This window comes from Amyelois transitella, chromosome Z (genome assembly GCF_032362555.1).
Source record: "Amyelois transitella isolate CPQ chromosome Z, ilAmyTran1.1, whole genome shotgun sequence".
NCBI classification, from domain to species: Eukaryota; Metazoa; Arthropoda; class Insecta; order Lepidoptera; family Pyralidae; genus Amyelois; species Amyelois transitella.
The window spans coordinates 111,055-130,645 of NC_083535.1; the positions used below are offsets into that span (position 1 = coordinate 111,055).

Genomic DNA, 19,591 nt, shown 5'->3' on the forward strand with positions numbered 1-19,591 from the left:
TAATTCTTGGTACTTTAATAGCATCACTTAAACAAGATCTCCCTCATTGTTACAAAGTTAAAGTGGCATCATCATCAGTGGCAAATCAAATGACTCAATCACTTTCCCATCGATGTTCATATTATAAAGTGTATGTTTAAAAATATATATTTTTTTATACGTCAAATTACCTAAAATGCGGCCTGTACCCTGTTCTCTAAGCACGCCAAACAAACATATCAAATTAGGCGAATGTTATAGAATCGCAGACAGACAGATCAGCTTACGAAAATTGCATCCTGATTACACTGGAAATTGCAAATTCAATTTCAACCGTTAATGAATATTTGGTGTGACGTATATCAGCAATCTAATTAATGTATAGGTAATTAAATAATGTATATATGTAAATGTAGTTTATTTTCGCATTTGCGTATGAACATAATCATTGTTGTCGAGGGAGATAGAAGAAATATGTAAGAAGCACCCCGTGCTACAGACGAAAACAAAATCGCGCTTGCGTTCTATATACATATATTCTATTGACAACCGAAATATTATTTATTATAATTCACGGCTCGTCAAATTGCCAAGACTAGTGATTTTATGTTGAATCCCAATCGTGTTTATTTATTTATTTTCCTCTCTGTTTCACTGACTACCTAAATTAATAGCACTTGTGAACAAGAATATTGTTTATCCCCGTCCTGTCTTACAGGTATGCATTGTGATGCGATTGAAGAAATATAACCCAGAGATGATTCTTGCTGCAGGACTCCGCAACCGTTATGAACATCCTAGGAATATATTTAAAATAGAAATGGCGCAGAATACTATTGGCTACAACAAAAGGTACTCACATGGTGAATGATGTCAGTGGCAGCGTAGAAGCTCTCGTGCGGGTCGGGTCGCTTCATCATGTAGGGCCGCGGGAACTCCGGGTCTTCGCATATTTCTGAGAACAAATCGTGAGGGTTACCACAAGAGTCAGAAAAGAAACCGCTAGAGTGGTGTTGGGTTTAAATAGATCAAGATGTGTGAAATCGTTATTCTACCCATTCCAATGAAAATTCCGAAAATAAATCCTCCTCCGCTGGTAAGTCCCGGTTGGGTCTGACGAGGAGACCGGGGTGAGTCTATGGCCACGATTTCGGATTGACTCAGACCAGTTTTTACACGAAGCGACTTCTGTCTGACCTCCGCGGTAATTTCAAGCCTAACGTCTTTTCGGTTCGTGGTTACACATTCAGCTGCCTTGTGCGCGGGAAGGACATCGGTACGCCATAAAACTAATGTACATAACTCGGCTCTTGTTACTGGCAGCTGGTCGCGGTAAGATTTAAAATTTCCTAAAATGATGTATTAAAATAATAATGTTAGTTTATGCCAAGTAATATAAAATCGGTTTTCTTAAGATCTCCGTTGAAGACTCGCCACTAAAGTTTATCGCCAATACGGAAATAAGATGACGCAAGTGAATAATTTAAGGCGCTGTAAACCAGAGTTAGTGTGTATTTGCGGGTTTATTGCGTGTAATGTGAGTGCGCTTACTTAGATAACAACAACATCGCCCGCCATTAATCTCATTTTGTGACCTATTTATTTTATACATTATCGTAGATACATATTTTTGATATGTACATTTTCAAAACCTAGTAAGCTTCACTTTTTAGAACATTACCGAAAAATATGAAACAGTTTCAATTATTTTGCTACAGAGTATTCAGTTCAGCCTGTCCCATATTGTCCTGTATTATATATGTCCTATTGAGACATAAGTATCTGTTGTTGAACATTTTCCTAGAATATGATTGGTTTAATATCACGTTAAATCAGCTTATCTAGTTTGGAAAGCTAAGTTATTAGTCTTAGATTTATTTCTAGCATGAGGAGCAAACTTTTCAGTAAGTTCGCTTCCGACATGAACTTTGAAAGCACACCGCAAACTCGTTCAGGTGAAATTATAGTTTTCTTTATTTTTCGCCGACAAAGTATCAGCGGAAGTTGAGCGACTAACGACTTCTGCATTTTGGAAAGTGTTTGATTTTTAAACAAACTTGCCGAGATAACTTTGATTTATATTACTGTGCAGTTTTCTGTTGCAGTTTACGGCTACTTGAAAAGGAAATTATTTGCAAGTAAAAATAAAAATTTGTTACTTTGAAGAAGTGTAGAAGATGAGTGAAAGCAAGTTGTCTAAGCATATGTACAAGGAGACTAAGAATGAAAACCGTGAAATAAGAATAAGAAGCGAAAGCAGCCCGCAGGAATCGTGGCAAGCGGGCGGTTACGGCATAGGTGAGGTTTCATGCATGACTGTACGACCCTACTACACACTGCTGAATTTAAGTATTAGAAGGATCGCTTTGAAAGAATATATTCGCAATGTGGAAATATGTTAATGTGGTCTCCAGGTTAGATCCAGTCAAGTCATCATTGAATATGATACTTGTACAGACTGATGATAGGGCATGATGAGAAACGAACTTCTCTGATTAGCCTGAGTCTTGGATGTTTATCTAAGTATTTTTGTATAATAAAGTATTGTTGGGTTGGTATCTCGTAATACAAGTCTGGAACCTACTTGGGCGCTAACACAATCTGTGTAATCTGTCCCTAATATTAAACAATCTGCCTGGCTCTTGCAACCAAAGTTAGGCTTCTCTACACTAAAAGGGGCATGTATTTTTATTAAACTTTACAAAGTAGTTTCATCTGTCGAGATAAGATCGCGGATGAAGTTTTATCTACAAAGCAGTATGACACAACGGCTGTTCAGAGCTAAAACTATTTACCTATTAGATGTCATACAGGCAAGCAATGTCATTTTACATCAAAGCATATTTCTAATAATGTCTGTATCAAGCCTTGCTTTGTAGCGCGCGGCGCTGCAGCCCAGGCACTGCTGCTGAAGTGGCTCTGACCTAAATATTAACTTATTTATTGCTATTGCTATTTTTCATCTCGCAAATTGAAAAATAATCGAACTGACGGCGAAGCTATTTTGTAATTGCGTTTTTCCCCAACTGCACCAGAAGTTATGTCGAGAAATTAATGTGCGGACATTTAGTTGGCATTTGGAAATTAAATATCTCGGTGTACCAAAACTTGGAACTAACGTTATTTTTAATTACTTAAAGAAAAAAACATAGTTTGTCAAATAACATGTTACTAAGTAAAATGATGTTTCACACTAAGTATACGTGCCGTGTGGTTCCCGGCATTTTGGAATAGGACTACCACATCTCGTTTCCATGGATGTCGTAAAAGGCGACTAACGGATAGGCTCGATTGGGATTGTTCTGTTAGGCGAAGTGCTGGTAACCATTTTTTTTTAATAATGCTTAAGAATAGTTTTAATTAAATGACTTAAGAGGTGGGTGTTGTTCCATCTTGATGTTTTTAAATAAAATGTACTCTTAGGTACTCATTTAGCACATATTCATTCTTATTATAAAAAAATGTAATTCCTTTTAATATCACTAACGGTGTTAAATACTTGTTGACTTCAACGCCGCATTTTCTTGTAGTGTCGTGGCGAAGGAATATAATGAAAAGAAAAACGCAATCACACTCGCTTGCACCTTGCCCGCACTCTGCGGAGTCCCGAATGTTCCCGAATGCTGTCGCTCCAGGCGCAGTTTTAATGTACACGCCGACGGAATGCGGGCTTTAATACTACTATGTGTTACTATGTTACTCCGCCGGCACTCTTAATGCTGATCCCTAACTTTGACACTTATTAACTTATGCATTATAAAGTGCACGTTTATAAGTGTAATGGACAGATGCAGTGTAAGGAACCCGCCGATGAAACTTAGGATCTTTTTGTTTAATTGGGAATTTAATTAAAAATTTATCAAGAAAATGGAAAAATATTATTATGTTTTAAGACCTATTGTGTACCAAAAACTTTGTATAGAAAGAGAGTTATTATTCCGTTCTCTCGAAAACCAGAAGTCAAGATTCTTATTTACCTCAACACAAATACCTACTTATTTCTCAAATTAAGCATAAACAAACCGCATACTAGACTTAAGAACATCCTGAAAAGGAATGTAAGATGGCGGGCCTTACGTCCGGCATTGTTCCGCCATGTTTATTATGATATTTATATATTTCCACGAGAGATGAGCAGCGCCGCAGATAACAGGGCGGAGCAGCACCGCACAATATCTACTTATCGGATCTTCCTTCGCTTTGTATTCGCCTTAAATCTGTTCGCTTTTGTTCATCTGGATATTTGATTTACTCGTTTAAATTTTATACTAAATATAAAAGCAAATATTTGGTGTTAATATTTAAAGTTATTCTTTATCTCGTTGAAACGTAAAATAGATTAAGGTTGACTAACTAATTAACAGATCTAAAACCATTATTAAAATACTTTAAAACAATTAAGGACACGGAAATATAAAAGATTTAAAGAAAGAGATAGAGAAAGATAAAATAAAGAAAATTAGATGATAATAAATAATAATTATAGAACTGAATCTGTACTTTCTGAATCTTTAAAAGTCAGTAGGCATCTTACTCAAGAAAAAAAAAAGAAACGAAAATACAACAAGCAAAAAAAAAAAAGAAAATTCCTGCGCCATCCACCGCACTAGAGTTCACAAATTACCTGCTCCTATAAAACCTGGGCAGCATTTTAAAGGCACGCTCATTAGGGGATCATTAGGCGGCTCCCGGGGAGAGCTGGCAGTGAGGACCCGCGCCCGGGGCGCTGCTAGTGTCATAGCATCGTTACAGCGATTCTTAGGTCTTTGAAAACGAGGCAGGACACGCAACCCGCGTGTAAACCTTATTTTAACTAACATATTACTGAGTATTTTTCTATTTGCCTTCTAATTGCAGATGCCAAAAGTAAATAATGTTGAAATAATATAAAATAACATAACATACAATTTACATTCGGTAATTCCTGGCTACTGCAATGCAATGATACAGTTAAATGTATTAACTGGATTATAATGTCTAAAGCTTTGATAATTAGGCTCAGCTAAAATAGTTTGCTTTTAATCAAATTAATATTTCTGTAAAATACGTTTAGCTATTTTAGAAAAGCAACGCGGCCAGCATTTTGTGCATGATGGCTGACTTTGAAGATCTTTTGATCTAAACATTTTATGTTTATAAATGGGTCTAAGTATCTCTTAATTATACCTATTTTAAGTAGTTTTTTATTAAGATTAATTTAATATATATGAAAATAATTGAAGAAGTCCACAAAACAAAAGGCTAGCAACGCGCGCCGGCCGCCGCAGTGCCGCCGCGTGACCCACTCCTCACTGCGGCTCGCCAGCGAGGCTCAGTGCTCTTATCGGCTTTTACAGAATCCGCCCAGGTTGCATACTCTTGGTTTAAAACCCTCCAAAAGTAAAAGATAAAGTACTTAAAATTATTTCAGTTGCAAATTTTTGCGAATAATGTTGGTTTAAAAATTTCGAACTTGAAAATGAGCGCCAGATATTGTAGACTTTACAAAGTATTACCAACTTTTATAATAATATTATGGTTGTGAAAGTTGGTCTGGATGCGCTGTCATGGCAAATTCAGACCAGTATGTCTGAATTTGATCAAATTTTGTATGAATATTGTAAACAGTCCAAAGTTAGCCATAATATAAGTATTGTCTTTTTTTATAAGCATTTCACTTTAAAAAAAGCAAGATTTTTCGGGCATCAATATACGACATACTTCTGGCAATAGCTATTTGAGTATTATTTCGGTATTTCCAGAAAACTTGGTATCAGTCTTTGGACCAATAAAATAAAGGTTTCAAATTGTCGACACGAAGTCCCTCCTGGGCATTGAAACTAGAAGACCAGGTGGTCCAATGAATGCCAATGTAAGTCGTTACACCGCAGTCACTATCGCCGATTCTATAACTATGCAAATGCCGTCAAGATTGCACACAATAATCATCGACGCCCGGACGGACGGCACACGTCTGTTACATGTAGACATTGCATCAGCTCCCGCGTGAATATTGCTCTGTTAGCGGGCGACTGTGAGCGCTCGACACCTTCATCAAATAATCACTTTCCATAGGTCAATACTGATTGCAGGGCCTACAAAATTATGCTATTTATACCCACTTTCGAATCCGAGATTAATTTCTAATCTTTGTTATAATTCGTCCGGATATTCTCGTTTCTTACAGCAAATAAAAGTGGCGATTGTTTTTACATTTATTTAATAACCCAAACTTTACGCAAACATGTCAACCTTTCAGATTTATTAAACTGCGTATAGTCTCTTTTGATGGAGTCCATCAAAATCTCTTCTGTTGTACTGTTAAAGAGTCTGCAAAAGTGAGTACGCAAAATAGGTTAATTAACAGGAGTCAGATATATTACGTGTCTGGAGTGAGGAGCCGCGGAACTCATCGAACGAACCAAATTGGCTATCAAGGAACGTCCAAGTATAACAGGAAAACTACTAACGTAAGTAATTGAAAGACCCTACATTACTTATTAAGTAGTACAATGATTATACTCCGAGTATCTTATCTATTTCTTCCTTTTTTTCTTTACTCGAGTATCTTAGTAAAAATAATTCTTAAATACAAGCCAATTTGCTAGTTCCTTCGAAAGAAAGTGTACGCTTCAGATGTTCTGTCAACTATTCGTTCTTTGAAATTTCACGTTGAATACTCAATATATTGACAAATAACATATCGGCGTTTCCATATTTCCCTTAATGTTCTTAAGTCCCTGAATCCCGAGAGGGAAAATAAGCCTATCCTGGCCCTGATATTATAAATGCGAAAGTTTGTGAGGACGAAGAAAGCGGAATAATTTGTTTACCAATATTTCCTTACAATTTCACGAACCGATCGTAATATTTAGATCAAATTCGGTAAAAGGGAATTTACTTTATATATTTTTTGCTAAAATTTATATTATTTTTGGATGTTAAAACGCTAACAAATTTTGTCGCGTATGGTATAAATCTCACAGGTAGAACTTAACACTCTATTATAAACTTTTAGGAAGGTTAATTAAAAAAAATTAGGACGGCTTCCTTGGTAAAGATATATTTCTATTTAGTTTAGAAACAAAAGATAAAGCTGTTGTTGATGGGGACACGGTTGATGTAGCCCTCAGGCATCACAGCACACGAGGTAATGTATCCTGTAGCGCGCCGCCGCGGAGGGCGCGGGCCGCGGCGAGGGAGCGACCCCCGGGTACTATTATTACACGTACAGTTCTTATTAACATCTGTGTGGTAGAAATACGTGCTAAATTACCTACAGTTTTGAAAAGAGAAACAAATATTTTTCTCAATAATTGAATGTTTACAATGTAACTAAAACTACTTAGTTCTAATAAGATGAGCGTGATAGTTGGAGACTGAATCATGAATAATGCTCCATGTTTGTGTGATAGTTCTCCAAAGTGGGTTCTTTTTGTGTGTGTCAATCGCAATTACAACTTACACTTGAAATTAAATGAAGTTTATTGCACAATTTTGTAACATAATGCTACTTTCTTCAGCAATCGCGTAAGAAGAACTCGACGCGCTTATCTATAAGTGTGTTTTTAAATTAACTTAAGGACTGGAGTATCCTTTTATCGTAATCCCGTCGAGGATGGCATAATATTAAAGGCAAATAATTTGTGTACCGTCCGTCCGGGGCCGCCCCTGTTTAGACGGAGAGAGAAAAAACCCAGTAGTTTGTTCATTTGTAGTATGTTTACAATTAGGGCCAGACCCCACGGATTAAACATCCCTGACTTTATTACTGTTTTCTGTTTCATCTGCGGACATTGTTTCGTCTGCTGGAGTGCGGCGCGGTGTGTCGAGAGCTAATGAAAACTCGATGCGTTCCGGTGGCCTCGGAGCAAATATTGTCAACGCTTTTATGTTTTCCCCGACATTTTTATTTGATTTCGAAAATTTTACCTTAAAAGTTAAGTGCTGGAGGAAATTAAGATAGTATTTGGATGTGAATTTGTTGGTATGACCACAGGGTCATCGTAAAAGAAACAGTTCTTAAAAGAACACAATAATCCTGATTCTGAACTGACCAATCTTATCAATGTTAAGGTATCTATTTATTCACATTCATGAAATTATTACCTCATAAAATAAAATAAATAGGTAGAGTTCAATCGAGAAGTGATGACATAAAAGTGATCCTCCTTCATCGTGCAACATAACTTGTAGTCAGCCGTAAAAAATAAAGTGTAATTTTTCTATACCTAGAAACCCAAATCCTTCAGCGATACTTTTTTTGCCGAAATATCAGTGAACATTTGCAACGTTAATTAACTAGTTTGTAGTTTTAAAGGTGCTCTAATAGAACTGAATCTCTAATGAAACTGTATTATGAAAGATGTCTCTTACTAAAGTAACACTGCCATGAATCAGCATCAATTGATACACGCCAAGTAATGAACCTTTTTCTAAGCATTGTTTCAGAACATCGACACAAGGAAGAAGAAAGTGAAGTCTATAAAAGGAATAGCTGGAAACAGTGAGCTGCTTGACTTAAAGAAAGAAAGAAAGAAAAAATGTTAATTTGATACATAATAATATATCAACAACAGAAACCTTAATCTATAACAACTTTTGTACCAAAATGGCCCTCAGCATTTGTCGTGGTATATCCCACAACGCTGGTCTTCCGTGGGCACCAACGTGGACAATAAAATAAATTGGACTTACCGTTGTATTCGTTCTGGTCGTGCAGCTCCCGCTTGTCCCGGCGGCCCAGGGTCTCGCGCCAGATGTTGTAGGGCTCGCGGTAGTCTTCGTCGACCACCGCCGGCCTGGGACACACAGACACACATTTCAGTTCTCGAAGCCAAAAAGAAAAATGAAGGATTCATTTTTATTTATTTGCCCGTAAGTGTAGGTACCACCGGCCACGGAATATCAGAGGTTGGGGCTATTACTCACACATCATATTCTAATGACCACATGGTAACCTAATAACTATATTTCAGGAGTGGATAAAACTTGTCCTTGTATGAAGCGACTCTCATGTAATTCCATCCTCCGTAGTCAGGTTAACAGGAACTCGATCCAGTTTGGATTATAATAGTTGCAATCAACTTTAAATAAAAGTTCTGACTGAATATTGAAAACGAAACTATATAAATATTACTGTATCAATATTCGTTTTTGAGTGTACCAATATTTGCTTTTATGGATTAAAAATGTTTTATTCGGGATTTAGTAATGGAGTTCTTTTATAGCAACAGTATTTTAATCTCGCGGGATACATTATTTTGTAATGTTACTCTAAAAATCAATATGGATTAAATGTTGGGTTTACCAAAGCCCGTCCGTTTACGAGAAAATATTCCATTTCCAAAAATATTTTATTAAAGTGAATTTTATATCCATTAGTTAAAAATGTTTTTAAATCCCGTACACGAATAATAATGGAAAATATAATAAAATGTAGTAGTACATACTAAGTTTGTACGAGATGCAAAGGAAAATGAAAGAAGAAGAATATCTTAAAAATTTCGACTCGACTTAAAACATCCTTTACAATAACCAGACCATAAGCTACCCTAGTTCCACAGACCTGTCTAAAACCACATCATATAGAAATATAACGGTAAAGTTGAGTGTAAGCGCACCTTAACATGTGGATCGGAGGGCAATTGGCGAGCGCCAACGCCAGCCGCGGCGCGCGGCGGTTGTTGCGCGCGTGGCCGTGCCGCAGGGCCGGGCAGAACGGCTTCTTCAGCACGTTGGGGATGCGGCGGCGCGTGCGCTTGGCGATCAGCACGGCGGCGGCGGCGATGAAGGCCCCGCCCCCCACCAGCGCGCCGCACGCCAGCCCCACCGACACCCTCAGGGAGGAGTTCCGCTTCTTCCGAGACGACGGCGGGGTGTCGGTGCGGTAGTATTCTTCTAGGAATTCCGAGGATGCGTTTACGACTGTTGGCACTGTTGGTAAAGAAATTATTTTGTTAGCCACCACCATCACCATCCCCACCCACCTGGAGGGACCGCATGCATGATTATGGTTAATGTAGTAAATGTAAGGGCATTTCCACATATCTCAATCAGTTATGATATTAACTAGACGTTCGTCGCGGGAGCCGACACCAGGCCCCAAAGCACCACATGGTAAAATTCTTAGAATACGCGAATGTGAGAGATAAAATTATTAGTAGTCTGATACACGATACGCCACTTACACCAGTACACACGGTACTACAAAGCCAGTTTGAAATAAAATAAGCTTCGTTAGCTTTTACTTAAGATAGTGGGACAATATTTTTGAAGATCTGAAAGCAGCTTGATAGCGGAGTTATTGAAAAGGGGAACAGCGGCGGGAAGCGGGACAATGCAGCTAAATGAATAGGTGTCGGCGGCAGAACTAATTGTTGGGCCACAAAGGCACGCGAACTCGGCCGGGTGGCATGTTCCCGCGGGATACCTCTCTACTCATTGTGGTTATGCCGTATGCCATCTGCCATTTTTTGGATAAATATAAAGATATTTGATCCAATACTGATGACCGGTAAAAGTAGAGAATTCGGAAGCATGTCGGCGGAGGGGGCAACCAAGACCTCGCAAAGATGAGAGAGAGTAAATTTTTAGGAATCGGTTATCAAGTGGAATAAAGCTTTAATGAATCTAACCATCTCATCACATCTTACCATCATTGAATTATGTACTGATTGGGATTACAACAAGGGCTTCGATAATTTAACAGTGCCTATATCGAGCGGAATCTGTCCTTGAGAGAAGAATTTCCAAAAATCTTACAGAGCTTCAGGCAACACAGATATTCTTCAAATCTTAGTTTCAGGTTTCAGCAAACAATTAAAGTTTATAATTACAGCTCCGCCAGAACGCTGAACTTCCAAACAAATGTAAATTAAAAACAAGTTTGATCCAATAGTCATTTCCAGCGCTTGAGTTTTGAGTTCGAGCAATTGAGAGGATCAAAAGAGTTTTCAACAACTGATGTGACCTCAAAGTGTCCCGTAGGGGCAGGCAGAGTCTTTAGATTTCTACTTACAAAGGTCCCAACAAATCTTTCTTACTTTATGTACCCTCAACAATTATAAAAGCTCCTTAAAATAATATTCAGTCATAATTAAAATAAATACATAATTGCTTATGTCACACCTTAATGCCAGACGGCTTAAACAGAGCCGACAGTTTCGATCAGACTTCGCCATGTTTAGTTGGATACTAACAAGTTGGTGGGGATCGCGTAACAAAAGAGTACCAAGTTTATTGGATTTTTCCTTAATTGACTTTTACGATCTGCACGGGGAGAGAAGAAGCTGTATAATGCAATTATGAATCTAATCTGTCTGGAATATTTTCTTAAAATAGTTCTGGCTAGGCGCGATGCAAACAGTGAAAGTCAAATCGGAAATATGTGAATGTTTCCAACCTAGTTTGTAATGTTAGCAAAAGTACGCTCGCATTCACACAGCGGGCGCATGGCGGGCTGCCAGACTCGACTTCGCCAAGTCGGTTGTTCCTAATTTCTAATTTGAGAAGTGTCAGCTATCTCAGGTCAACAGGCGCCGGGATTATTGTTCATTTGCTCAATAACAAACGAACTTCCGAGCTCATCGCCTCCGACTTTCTAGATCTCCGTCATGTCGTTGTACTTATAAAGCCTAGAGCCGAGCGTTTACTTTGAAGTGTTTAGGTTGAAATCCATCTCTCAATAACGTAATGGCCTACATTCGTATTCAGAATCTGAATAGAGAGTACACAGGATGTTTTGTCGCTAAGAGCGTGGTGATAAAAACGGGAACACCTTTATATTATTTATAGCGACGACGTAGGTGGTACCGCCATTTGCAAAGCAAATTCCACTAAGAATTCCTTTCGATAAAATAGTGAAGGTAGAATATCATATTCTTAAGAAATACTTTCTTTATTATGCAATTCTATAGGTATGCAAGTCTAGATTAAAATAAATTCCCTCTAAAAGAATTAATCGGTAACTTTAATATAATATAAGCATAAGAACATTTATAAAATCACGCCTTTTACCCGGGGAGATAGGCAGATACTACACAATACCACAATCCCTGCATACTTCTTTCGTAATGTAAACCTCGATTTGGCAATCATGCCCAATTCCAGTTCCCAACACGGCCGGCGTCGCAGACATCAACACTGGCTTGCTGATTGCTAAATTTACGTAATAACCCAATCGAGTCACATATCAGCCGGCCTCCGTCGCGCAATTAATATATGATGGCGTCGGGAGAGGTAATAGAAATTGCAGCAGAAGTTACGACAGATTGCTAACCGCGTCAGTGCCGGGTGGCAAAGTTCCCGGGTTCTATTCCGGCCCGAACAATTAGTCTTGTGCGAGTTGCAGTCGCTCCAGCGATTGATACCCGCAGTGGATAGTTATTCATGATTGAATAAGTTTCACATTGATGCAAGTTCATCACCTAGAAACAAATTAAGGGATCCATTGCACGGACTTTTGTAAACCATGTGTTCTTGATGTAGATTGTTTATTTGATTTTACCTCAAATCACCAAAATCATAACAAAATTTTTATGGATCAAAATCAAGTTTTCAAATGAATGAAAGAAAATGAGGTTTATACTATAATTGTAACGGTGAAAGTAAAAATAAGTTGCGGTGGTTCCCGCCGGACATAGTTTTACCCGAGTGGATTTGTAAGCAAACCTTAATTAATTAGAACAAAGTGTACGAAAGTAACTTCGACATCCTGAAGTTAGTTCTTCAATGAAACGTAAACAAGTTGAAGACTCGTTAGATTCATTTCCTCTCGTGTAACACACGACGCGGATGTTTCAGTCGCTGAACTACAAGTCTGTGTTGAAGCTTTGAAAGTTGTTACGGGAAGAAAATCTGCCTTATTATAACGAGAGCGCCCACGCCGCCCGCGCCGCTTCACAGACTTTTCATTTTTAATGTGGAATTGATACATCCACTGCCTTTGATGCCGATGAAATTTCTTTAATATCCTTTATGTCACGACACACGCCTCGAGAAACCGTGCCGAGCCCCGCACAAACAGATTAATTATAATTATTTTCTTTGTGGTTGCGCCGTGTACCAGCTCCGAAGAGGAAATATTGGTTTTTAAAAGTAGGGCAGGTACCTCTTACCGCGTCAGACATAGCTGAGAGCTGTGTTTATGATATTAGAAGGAGTCAAAGTGGTTACGTTTTTGAAATTAATTTTACATGAAAATAGTGTAGTAAATAAATTTTAGTCATATATTTAGCCAAACTGATGCGACTCCTAAGACATACTAGAGGCTAATTATGAGTTAGAATAGCTGGGTGGAAATGTGACATTGCTAAAAGCTAAATTTTGAGCTAACCATCTGAAGATCCGACAAGTACCGAGCTTTTAAAATGATTGAATTCGCAAAACGCCCGTATCACCGAAACTGCAAAGCCTGTGCTAGACCAACTAGCAAATTAACAGTCCGAATGAATGTGCGATGGAATCTTTACCGGCTCGCCGTAGTGAGCACGCGGCTTTATAAACGTTCTCATTCGCAATCAGGCATCTCTATCAGGGAGTTCGGGCGTCCGTCGTCACAGGCTCGGGACACAGTAATGCACACTGCGCTTATTTGATAGTGACCGGCGTGTCGAATTGCGGGACGGCACGCAACAAGGAGTGGTCGCTTTGAAGCGAAAATCAAAGATTTGGGATATTCCCCGAAAATTATATCATCGTGTCATTATAGTGTTATGAAGTCGTGTCAAGCAACACTGATATTTTTGTTTGTAGTATCTATACCCTATATCTGTACTTTACAAGATCCGGTTCAGTAGTTCGGCTTTGGGAAACGGAGAGATAACAAACAAACACAGTTCTGCGTTCTTAATATAATAGTATGGGGAAATTGAATTTATTGTAGATAATTATTAATACGTGGACTTTGTTAATTGATTAAGAGCATTGAAGCGAACAGTTGGCAATTTGAGAGGAAACAAAACTCCTATTGAGGAAAACTTACATTGATCATGTTGCTAGCCCGTCGCCTATTTAAAAAGATAATCCCACGCCCACGCTCCCATCGGCTTTTACGATCAGCTCGGGAAAAAAGCAGCTGGCGAATATTTTATCAAAATTTCCGATGTCTGTCATACAAATGGAACTTGTTTATCAAAAAGTGAAATAGGAAAACTCAGCACAAAGTTGGTACATTCTATAGAAATTCCTCCGGAGAGCCCGCAAAAGGAAATTGGAAAAATGATGAATAATAAATAAATACATAAATGTGATCGCTGTATGATGTTTTTAATTTTTTTGTGTCAATACACCCTACAAAAGTTAACTGAAATGAAAACCTGTTAAAGTACTTTTCTATCTACGCAATAAGTCGAAGGTTTATGTAATGAACAATATAATAAAATAAAGTATAAAAAGAGGAAACTGATCGATTGTTCGGCTGACTCTCACAATAAAACCTCGCCCAAACCACTTGATCTCGAGATTCGACATATAGCATTGAGGTTCCTTGGTCGGGCGTACTCCAGCAGAATTATAAAACATTATGGAATTCATTCAAATAAATGTAAAGATTTTACAAGCAGTTTTCATTTTCCACATTATTTCGACAGCGTAAAACAGAGTTTTAAAAATGGAATAAGCGGGCATTATCCCCGCTAAGCGGTGTTTGACCCGCGTGCAGCGCTGGTCAAATTCTTTTGATGGCGCGCGTAAAGCGGCTGTCAGCGGTATTAGGGGATTTGGGTACGCGTGTCAGAGCCATATCAAATTGTGAGGGAACCGGCGACCGCTCGCCCTGCTTTCTGCCAAGGCCGGATTACACATCGGGCGGTGTTGGCTGTGGGGCCGCCGTTAAATATTTACATTTATCATTACTTTTTATCTGTTAAAAATATTTTTAAGAAGCCGTCAAGATGGTCAATTTGGCGGGTCACTTTTTTGATTTTGCGAACGTAACCTTTTACTACAGTTCCGATTATACAATATTGATTTTATTCAGAAAAATATGAAAATTGGAAAATTTGATAAATAGGTAAAAAATGAAAGAGATTCCTCAAATTGATATTTGTTGGCGGGAATATGGCAGAATTACATTTATGTCAGAATTGAAAAATCTATTTAGTGTAACCACGAAATGCGAACGTATCTTGATCAAATCGGGAACATTTTCGGGAGAGGTGAGGTTAAAAGTGAAATTGGAAAAGTCTAAGTAATAATAACGAGAGCTATCACAATGTAGAATCTAAATAATAATAGCTGTCTTTATGCAAATTATTAGATGAAGCGAAAGATGTAGGGATAGTGGCAAATGGAAAGTACATTATGTAGTCTCAGCCTACCCCTCTGGGAAAGTGGTGTGATTGCACATAAGGAATGCAACTATAAAAGATGTGGTTGCAATGAAACAGCTGACAAGATCTAGACACCGATGACCCGGGTAGTGGCCCTGATCCCGCGGGCGGCGTCCGTCAAAGGTGACGTCACAGGCCAAGTTGGGTGACCGCCGGTGGCACGCGGCCGGGTTGTGACGCCCTTCTGTTCGACGGCTACCGGAGTGGAAACCGTAGAACTGAATTGGAAGTCATGATATAAAAGTATAATAATGCATCTCATTCATCGAGCTTACATGTGGGCGAAGCTAAATGATTTTCCGAAATTTCTGCGGGAACGGAAGTTTTGTTTTACCACGGGCGTACTCTAGTTATAAATATTTCTTATTAGTTGACGAGAAAAGTCCATAAAAATTCTTGTGATTTTAAGAAGTATTGTTAGAGGAATAAATAAAAGTAAGTATAAATTGTCTTTTGTCGGAAGCAAAAAAGTACCATTTTGTTGTTCTTTGATGTAGGATTATGTGTTTGGTAATCAGACACCTCGCTAGGGGAAGGCTTCCTAATTGAGGGATTAGCAGGAGGCCGGCGTCCGGCTCATCGCGAGCGGGAATCTGTTCGCCAATCTTTCAATAATCAGGATAACAATGTCTTTAAAGAATATTTTTTTCGGTTACCCCTAGAGCTTAAAATACTATGTCGGTTATGCTTGGAGCCAATTTTAAGAATGGATGTTAATTTTTCATGTACTCACTAGATAAGATATATTTATTAAAATGAGTCAATTAAAATGCAGGCCAGCTGACCATTTCTCGAAATATATATGGGAAATGGAGAAAATCACCCATAGAATTGCGGGACACAAAGCATTAAGTATAAACGAGTACTTTTAAATAATAACCCGGGCCTCGAGCCGAGCCGGGTCCTCTCGGCGACCGCAGCGTCACCATCCTCCCCAAATATAATTGGGGGACCGAAATAATCCAGATCAAAGATTTTCTTTAATTACAAGTTCTTCATTTGGCGGGAGGCGATTTATCACTTAAGAGGCGATTTCCTCAAAAGAGCTGTGGATTAATTAGAGAAAGATAAAATTTGTGAAACGGCCTGAGGCTCGCGAGTGCTGGGAACAGATAAGCAGCCGGTGTGGAGTAATGGATCTATTAGCGGGCCCGGGAGACTCTTTTTGTTCGCGCGAAAAATCACCCAATCGTGCTTATGAATCTGTGCTCACTTTTTTGCGCCGAGTAATTTACTTCAATAATTTGTTTGTACAAAACATTTGATTCGATAAACTGTTCCGGATTCCGAACTGCGAGTCGCGGAATGTTTATTCCGAGAGTTGAGCGTTGATTGGGCCGTGGAAAATGAGTTGGGAATCAACTCCAAATAAATTATCTGACGGCCGTGTTGATTTATTTATATTTAAGTAGAGCCATTAAATCAGCCATCGGTATTGAAACGAGAATTTACATGCGATCATCGGTGATAAACAATATTGGCCCAAAGGGATGTATCGGCCCCTATTTTATTTATATTATTAAGCAGCCACTGCCCTCGTCACGAGCGTAACTGAAAAAGTAAATAGATATTCCGCATCAGTAGAGATGATCACGGCTGATAAACGATTTGTAATGAATACTTAGAAAATGAATGAGTTTAAGAGAGCGTCCACACAGTTTCTGATGATTTCAAGGCAAGCCCTAAAAAATTAACGCAGTCTTAAAAAGGACACAAAGAAAACATAAATTATCATTCAATTATTAGATTTGATAAAGTAGTGGTATATCTGATCCACTCTCAGTATATCTACTGGAAAACATCTGAAAACTCTTTTAACCTTAAGACATAATTAGCTTGCGTGTATTACCACAGATCTTATTATTCTTACCTTCAAGTAAAGTCAAATAAAAAATCACAAGTTATTTCCAAAATGACTCACCAGACTTGAAGGTGACTTCGCTGATGAGGATCCACTCGTGCTGGAACCGCAGTCGGATCAAGATGTGCCTGGCCGTGCGGTTCTGCAGGTCGATGTGGACTACCCTGGCGTGCTCAGAGACGCGGTCCTGCTTCGGCTCGTAGGACACGTAGTCTTCTTGCCAGCGCTCGCCTTCCAGCGAGAAGTAGACTTCTGCTTCTTTGAACAACTGCACAAAGAGAATGAATGGTGGTAACAAAAAAATTATTAAGGTCATTTGACTGGTTGTTATGAAAACGGACAGCTTTATCAGTACAAATCAAAGTACAAAATCACAGTGTCTAGGAATAACAGTGATATTTGCAACAGAATTCGTTTCGTGGTTTAAAAGTAAGTGACTAATTCCAGCAGCGAGACTGACCTGAACATCCTTAGTGAACATGTTGTTGGTGTGGATGTCCACGAACTGGAACAGGCGGGTGTCGGTGAAGTTGAAGCCCAGCTCCACCTCGTCATCGATCAGCATGGTCTTGTTCCAGCCCACCCAGCGAGTTCCTAAGGACATTAAGATGAGGTTATAAACAAAAAAATGCCATATAAATGTCAAGTTGATGAAATAATAGGAAGCAGTGGAGGAAATCCAAAAGATTGTCCGACATTCTTATTGAGAGAGATTGATTGTTATTGTGTTTCAAGACGGCGCTACCTAAGTGCAGGCTGCTTCGAACTGGTTCAGGTGGAATCTTCATGGATAGCTGTACCTAGGAGTCGATGTTGTAATGATGCAAATGAATAACAAGGTGTACATTAAACACATTTGATTAAAGTAAAGTAAGACGGTATTGCTATAATTACAAGTTGGTAAACAACACAGCGCAGCCTGAAATCATCGATGTCAGCAATTACTTACTTTGTCATAATATCAACATAGAAATCTATTCACCTCTAGTATCAGATGGATCTGGCAATTCAAAGTCATTCGGTCCGGTCAACGAGTCAGTGATCTGCCCGAGGCCGTCGAAGAGTTTCCCGTCGCGGAGTACTCCATCAAACGAGAGGTCTTCGAACCTGGCGCCGCCAGTCATCGCCTGCATGTCCCCGCCTTTAGGCGCCGAGTAGGCTACTAGCGCCTCTGTAGCAAAACATAGTAATTTAAATAAACCGCCAACGGGCGGCAACCAATCGCAGAGCAGAATTTACAATTCAAATTAAGAAGCATAAACATCAGTCGCAGGAGCGTTCGCCAGCAGAGGCCCCGGGACGTCGCGAGCACGAGATCGAGTACGTACGTTTCCAGCGGCAGCCGTACAGCTCCACGCGCATGCAGGCGGTGCGCGGGTGCGCCGCGAACGGGAAGAAGCGCACTTTGGACGCGATGAACGGCGCCTCCAGCACCGTCTTCCGCGGCGTGTACGTGTTCACGTTCCCCGGTATCAGCTGGAACCAAGGAGGCACTCTACATGCTCGTATGACGTTTTCGATCAAATACATTATCATATCGAATAGACGAGTAACAATTTAATTTGTTGCATAGATTAAAAATTCAAATAAAAATACTTATCACGCAGATGTTTCATCTGTGAAAATAATTTGCAGTTTGGCCTATTTCCGACAAGACGGTATAACATTTCTATTCCCTTTGAGACTAATTTCGTGTAACGAGAGTGTCGCATATACAGGACGAATTGGATTAAATAAAGATACCTAGCCCGCATAAAAACTAAGACACTAAAGAAATGAAACTATTAAATCACTTACCTTAGTCCCATTATAGTCTTTATATTTGACCCAGCGGTTGAGCGCGGCGCGCCAGTACTCCACCGAGTAGGACTCCACGAACTCGACCCCCACGGAGTTGGCGAAGCGGCCCTGGGACTCCGTGGCGGTGACCAGGTATTCGTCGTGCAGGTCCACCTGCAGGTACTGCCGGCTGTCCGGGAGGATCAGGCCGTTGGGACACCACGCCCCGCCCCGGATTTCTGTTCGAATCCTGAGGAAAATTTTACCATTAACAAAAACACTAAATTCATGTCAGGCTTGTTACTGGTATGTAAATACAACAGGTGTACTTGCTTAAAATATTAAATAACAGAAAAAGTTTATTTGTAACCTTTTCACAATTAAACCAACTTGGTACTAATTTGTATAACCTTGGTGACAAACATGTATAATTTTTTTGGTACTTGATTCCTACGGGAACGGAAAAGGCCGGCAGAGCTGCGGGAGAAAGCTAGTTATACATATATGTACATATGTTTTGAAGTCCCTTAAGATTTTACGGTTTGCGCGAATGGATCCACGAACTTGTATCACAGATATTGTTCCAGTAACCATTATACTCGTAATAAAAACCCAAGAAGCTTAAAAAGTAAATATTCACACAAATGATTGTCGAATTAAT

The 19,591-nt window shown here is 39.2% G+C and overlaps 1 protein-coding gene across 1 annotated transcript in view; it reads right to left on the reverse strand.

The window, feature by feature from the left end:
* The window catches only part of LOC106130509 (epithelial discoidin domain-containing receptor 1-like), a 72,674-nt gene that overhangs the window by 32,843 nt on the left and 20,240 nt on the right, over positions 1 to 19,591 (reverse strand). Inside the window, exons 3-10 of the mRNA XM_060953707.1 lie at positions 18,949 to 19,180; positions 18,480 to 18,627; positions 18,134 to 18,322; positions 17,612 to 17,745; positions 17,212 to 17,419; positions 9,582 to 9,894; positions 8,656 to 8,759; positions 840 to 934 (exon numbers count right to left, since the gene is read on the reverse strand). Of these exons, the coding sequence (XP_060809690.1) occupies positions 840 to 934; positions 8,656 to 8,759; positions 9,582 to 9,894; positions 17,212 to 17,419; positions 17,612 to 17,745; positions 18,134 to 18,322; positions 18,480 to 18,627; positions 18,949 to 19,180 (1,423 nt within the window). The remainder of the gene's footprint in view (positions 1 to 839; positions 935 to 8,655; positions 8,760 to 9,581; positions 9,895 to 17,211; positions 17,420 to 17,611; positions 17,746 to 18,133; positions 18,323 to 18,479; positions 18,628 to 18,948; positions 19,181 to 19,591) is intronic.